Source organism: Trypanosoma cruzi, genomic scaffold (assembly GCF_000209065.1).
Source record: "Trypanosoma cruzi strain CL Brener 1047053517183 genomic scaffold, whole genome shotgun sequence".
In the NCBI taxonomy this organism is placed as follows: domain Eukaryota; phylum Euglenozoa; class Kinetoplastea; order Trypanosomatida; family Trypanosomatidae; genus Trypanosoma; species Trypanosoma cruzi.
The window spans coordinates 50,291-56,472 of record NW_001849358.1 but is presented as its reverse complement, the minus strand read 5'-3'; the positions used below and the strand labels follow the sequence as shown (position 1 = coordinate 56,472).

Genomic DNA, 6,182 nt, shown 5'->3' with positions numbered 1-6,182 from the left:
CAATGCGACGGAGAGGAATACAGGCGGCTCTCGTGTCACAGAAGACGGCCAATGGGAGCGGTTTTCAAAGCGCAGAAAATGCCAAGGTGTGAAACAGAAGAGAAAGGAAGAGGTTCGCAGAGGACGTCACCTGCCACGCCTGGCATGCGTCGTCTCATTCGTGCAACGGAGAACCAACGACACTGTTGCCGCGGTGCCTGCCCGTGCGTGCACCTCACAATTGGGCCAATGAACGCCTCAATGAACATCCTGCCGAGGGCATACAGCTGGCCGTGTAAACAATCCCGAGTCTCGTCAACGTTCCAGCAGCCGCTCCTTTGGCGAGACGTCGCTCTCTTTCGTCCTTGTCTACCGTGCGCCATCCTCGTATGGTGAGAAAACACCCTCCACAAATGGTGTCATCAAGCACCTCCAAATAAATAAGAAGGGATTCACGACCTCGAGAAAAGGCCCCCAAGTTGTAGCCAACGTGAACTCAATAATGCATTTCATCTTCTGCAGCCGCGTGCATTGCAGCTCCCCTAAGCCGCCCACTGTTTCTTCCTTCCTTGTAGACCCAAACCGCATGGTACACTTGGATTTGCTCGGGTCCTCCACAGGCTCGCGTAACGGTGCCCACCACGCCCGTGCAGCTCGTGACAGCATCATTTCACCGTCCACTTCTGCGGCACCGAATAGCGTGAAATAAGAATCCAAAACACCAAATCTGCGAGGCAAACATAAATGCATCGCTCCAACGGGTGCCACCGTGAGAAATCACACGGTGGCACGCACACTCTCACTCGCCCTCCCATCAGCGATTGGCCGTCAACAACAACAGCAACGGCATTGAGAAGCAGCCTCGGGACAATCCTGAGTGCCATTCCCACCTCGGCGACAGACCGACTCCGGGAACCCTGCACTCCAGTGCCGTTCCGGGAGGGACTCCTGCCACCGCCAACCGTGTTCCCCTGTCGCGTTGGCACACGGAGCCCGCTTCAGAGAAACAACAGCAGGCTCCATTCAAAACGCGGCTATGAGTGTGCTTGGCAATAGGCGCAGGGCACACCCTCTCAGTTTCCAGTGCCGACTTGCTGCAGCACGCACAGTTGTGCCTCTGTTGTCCTCCCTCGTGCTTTTTCAATTCCATGGCCCACGCTGCGGCAACACGTGCCCCCAGACCTCGTGGTGCCACAACTGTGTCCCGGCACGACGCAGCTGGTCCGGACGCTTGTAGATGCCGTCTGCACTGCGCCAACACAAAAACAACCCCGTGAGGGAAACATTGCTGGCTCCTAAATTCTCCCGACAATACGGGATACCGCCACAACCCCGCAGCCAACACACAACGCACACCAAGCGAGCAACCACCCAAAGAGACACGCGCGGAAGCGGATCCTCATCCACCCATGACACGGCGCCTCACTCCATGCGGTCACACGGAGCACACCATTTCTCGAATAGACCTTATCCTTCGTCCATCCCGCTAAGATACTTCTGTTATTGATAGGAATCAGAGCACAGTAGAAGAAAATGGACAATGCAGCAATAACGCCGTGACACCGCCAGCCACAATGATTCCCTCATACCGGGGTACTTCTCCGATTATGCCTCGTATACACACACACACACAATTAACGTACTATATAGAAATTACCCAACGTTTTCCACCAGAAACCAAACAACCCCACTCCCTCCCTAATTTCTTCTGCCACTGTTATGTTCGATAGCGTTGGACATTTTTGAGACCTTTTTGTAATAATGTCACCTGGTGCTGGTGCACCCTCACCGTATGCATACACAAAAAGTATCCAAGAATACATAACTCCCACAATATTTCCTTACCACAAATCAAAACTGCCCTTTCCCCAATTTGTTTTCCTATTTCGGTGGTTCTTCCTCACTTCGGAGTGCTTCGCCACTTCTAAAGTCTCTGGATGATATTGGCACTTGGTACTGGCGCACCTCTTCCTCCCAGAACGCCGCAATCTCACGGCTTTCATCATCGCTCACATTATTGGAATTGACAACACCACATCCCTGCCAGTCATTCATCGGCGTGCTGTCTGCCTGCTGCACATAAATCATCTCCCACGACAATTCTTGGGATAATTCCTCCCAACCATTAAAATATGCCGCCAGGCGCTCAGTGAACTGCCTCACAGTGCTGGTTGTCGTGTGATGCTCACCCGTCGTAGTCATCCGCAGCCCAACCAGTGTCCTCCGCGGTGAGTTCAAAAAGAAAAAAGGCAGTCCACCAGCGGAAAGCTTGCAACCGCCGGTATGCACAGCAGCCGATGCTTTATACTAGTATTTGTGCGGTATTCCATTGCAACCAATCCACATATAACTCGGCGGGGTGCCCTTCAGAATTTGCCTTCAGCACTGCGTACTGTCCTCCACGACGTGCTGGTGGCATCAGCTCCTTGAGGTCCCCTAATAATGCACCTAAAAACTCCCAAAAAATTAATGCGCGCAAGCCAAACCCTCCCGTACATTCAGACAAAAGAGTACTCTCACCCCCATTACCAGCAACAGAAAAGAAAATACCTTTCTCACTCATCACGTTTCCCGAAATAGTGCGGTATTCGACGCTCGAGGCAAAAAGATACCGGTGCGTTGAGAAATACCTCAGCACAGACTTCTGCTCTTGCTCGGACAACCCTCACAAGTTTGTGAGACGGATCCTCGGAATACCATTTTTTCTCTCCTCCCTGGGTAAAGTCCTTTCCTTGATCCCCAATATTGATCCATCTCAAGGCCCTCTCAACATCCTTCGTGCGTCTTCCATATTCATCCGCATCGAGGATGTGGCGTGAAATCGGCCCCACGTTATCCATGTGTTTTTCAACCATCTCCCAGTATTCCGCTTGCTTATCTGGTTCCAGACCTCGCGTTATCCAAGCGCACATCGCCTTCACATCCATCTCGTCGGGGCAATTCATGATGATTCGACTGGCTTTTGTTTGCTTCTCCCACTCATCATAGTTGGTTGCCTTTGGCGATGACACCACAATCATGCCCCATCCGGTGGAGGGCGCAAAATGTCTCAGTGGTGGCGTTCCTTTCTTTGCCACATCGTAAATAATGTACCCCTTCATCCCGTGCCCCCTCAAATTTCTCAACTCCGAGATGCACATGTCCTCATCACTGTAGCTTGTCACGATTTTGGTGGTCTTGTCAAACACGTACGCATCTCGTCCACCAAAACAGTGGGCAACAACTTGGATTTTCTCCACATCGTAGTGCAGCAGTTGGTAGAGAAGGTACGAGCCGGCAGCCATCGACTTCCCGATCCCGGGCGTCCCAATCAACACACGCGGCAAAGGTGAAGAATTGAGAGTCAAATCAAAATTGCTGAACCACTCGGTTAGATCGCGCTCGACGATCTGCCACACACGATCCACCTCGCAGTAAATAAAGAAGTCATTACCAGCCCCACGCAGCAAATTCAGCGTGTACGGCCATCCCTTTTCCGAGGTGAGCACCATCAGCCTGGGAGGTGCTTCACCGGATTGCTGCACACCGTCATCCTCTTCGAAGGTGTCGCCAACTTTCTTGTAATTCCATGAGTGTTTCGGTTTCCCCCCCTTCGCCTCCATTTCAGTCCCCTCGCCGCCAGAAACCTCCACGACATGATGCCACCTCGCATTGTACACAGACTCGTACAATCCCTCCATTTTCATCGCTGCAATCGTCGTCATTCGGTTCCTCGCTTCCTGAAGGGCTGCATCCAATGAGTGTTTAGTGAGTTTATGAACACTTGCCGTTACCTCCGCAGCAGCCACCAACCAATTCAGTAGAGTGTCCACACCTTTCTCGTAAAGCTTGTGTACATCCTCTTCCATATCCATTTCATCCCTTACAGTCCTCTCCATCATCACATAACGATCGGATGCCTGCATTTCGCCCAATACTCCCGCATCGCAAATATACTTCTCGGGATCCTTTAAAACCCCTCCTGCAAGAATTTCCGATTGGCGTCCACAAAGCCCCTGCCATCAAATCTCCTATTAAGAGGCTCATTCAGCTTTCTGTCCATGACACAAACTTTCCGTTTAAAAAGTACATCTTCAGTCTTAGTTACAACGGTGAATTTTCTTTCGCTGCTCCGAGTATCCGTCTGGCATTTCAAGAGCTGAATCAAGTTTTTGCATTGCCCGGAAATTTATCGTGTCTTTCCTCTCATAGTCCCTCCATTGATGAAGAAAGAACACACCCTCGTGAAGAAGTTTGTACACCTGGTAGTCTGTCAAATTAAGAATTCCTTCAAGAAGCTGCCGGCCTTTTACGTAAGCATCGAGTCTCCGAATAAACATCTCCCCCGTCGCATTGTGGTCTTTCATCAACGGTCGTCCTGGAGCCAATACAATTCCACAAAAATATTAAGCTTCAAGCTGGTGCTGAGAGTATCTCCGTCTAGCATTAGATCTTCCACCAGGCTGTCAAGAGTCCACGACAGTCACTCTTTACTCCCCGCCACATGTCGAGCTGCAGCGTCGGAGCCAACACAGATGCCGCTGGCTCCAAAGGACAGTCGCGGCTGTTTCGTCCCGCAGTCCCAACGGCGTTGGGCGTGGCACTCGCACGGCTCGGTGGTCGGTGCGCCACGCAGCCGCACTGCAACGCCTGTCGGTGAAACAGTCAAGGCCCACAGCCCCCGCAGCAACGCAACGTGCAATCGGCCACAACACCGCCAAACTATTCTCCTTTTTTTATTCTATTTTGTTCACTTTGTGTGTCTGTTTGCCCCATCACCGACACCAAAAATAACTGCACAACTTCACAGAGGAAGAAATCTTCTGGGCCGCCGGCCGGATCCTGTAATTGCTCCCCAAAAAAAAAGGAAAAAGCGGTAAATAAAGTAGTGAGTTCTCCGTAATGTTTGCCCCAATATGTCCATGTATACACATTCCGTCAATCACTGCCCTTGACTTCTGCAGATGGTTAGAAATAAAAACAATTATCCCCCACGAAGTGGCAGGCCTTTGAGGCTCCTCCAGCCACAAAAAAACGCCGCAAGGTGGGGATCACAAAGTGTGTGGTTGTGAAGATAAAAATAAAAAATAAAAAATAATAGTTTCGTCTGGCAGCTGTCGGCTCCCTGACTCCCTCAATCGCGGTCTCCCAAAAGACAGTGCGATAAAAGAGAAAAAAGTTGTGAAGAGATATCTTCGCTTGCGCGAGATATGAATTTATTTGGGCAGCCAGCCATCCTCTCAAGCATTCTTTTCACAAAATCCCATGAAAATAAAGAGAAATTCCGCGGCCCCTGTAGTGCGCAACAGCCTCTAGTGACGATGCGCCTCTGGTGGAAAAAATAAAATAAAATCAAAAAAGAGGGTGTGGTGAGTGTGGCACTGCCGATCACAACGGTTCTCTGAAAAGAAAGGCATTCACTGTCTAGACCCCGTAGGCACACACATATAAAAATCGTTAAAATAATTAAAAATCGTTAAAATACTCCCAATATATTTCACTATAAGCAAAATGCACTTTGCTTCTACTTATTTTTTTTTAATTTCCTTGCCTATCCCATTTCTAAAAGATTTCTGTATTCACTTTGCTCGGATTTTATTTACAAAATCAGTTGTCAACGCAAACTGGTATTCGTGTACGTTTCCGTTCCAGAAGGCCACAATCTCTTTTTCAGCGTCGCTCAAATTTTTGGTAATGACGGGACCACATCTCTGCCAGTTCGTTATCATTGTGCTGTTTTCGTGCTGCACATAAATAATCTCCCACGACATGTCTCGGGATAATTTCTTCCAGCCCTTAAAATATGCCGCCATATTATTTTTGAACAGATTCACAGTGCTGGTTGTCGTGTGGTGCTCACCCGCCGTAGCCATCTGCAGCCCAACCAGCGTCTTCCGCGGCGAATCAACAAAGAAAAAGCCGTCCACCAGCGGAAAGTTTTGAGCCTCCGGTTTGTACATAACCCGATACTCCATCGGAATCCTCGTGACACCGTTTTCCAGTTCCCCTAATCCAACGGTGCGAGTGGGGTGCCCTTGATGGTTTAACTTCAGCACTGAGGACCGTGGTTCGGAAGGCGATGGTGGCGGCAGCTCCTTGAGTTCCTTTACTAATGCACTGATAAACTCCTCATACATGAAAGCGCACCAACCCAATTTTTTCCAGATATGTGGGAAGCAAGAGTACCCACGCGATGCCAACACTAGCAACAAAATATCCTTCGG

At 49.9% G+C, this 6,182-nt stretch overlaps 1 protein-coding gene and 1 pseudogene across 1 annotated transcript, besides 3 other annotated features; both read right to left on the bottom strand.

Moving 5' to 3' along the window:
• Positions 1-6,182: a sequence feature (areas not merged during assembly with more than two copies in the genome that could not be assigned to a particular haplotype).
• Positions 1,861-4,734, bottom strand: Tc00.1047053503605.10 (annotated as a pseudogene).
• Positions 4,776-5,222: a mobile genetic element.
• Positions 5,033-5,058: a sequence feature (AT_rich).
• Positions 5,538-6,182, bottom strand: Tc00.1047053503605.20 (retrotransposon hot spot (RHS) protein, putative; the record flags this gene model as incomplete). The annotated part of the gene is made up of 1 exon (XM_799440.1): positions 5,538-6,182. A coding segment is annotated over one exon (645 nt), but the record flags the coding sequence as incomplete, so codon positions are not given.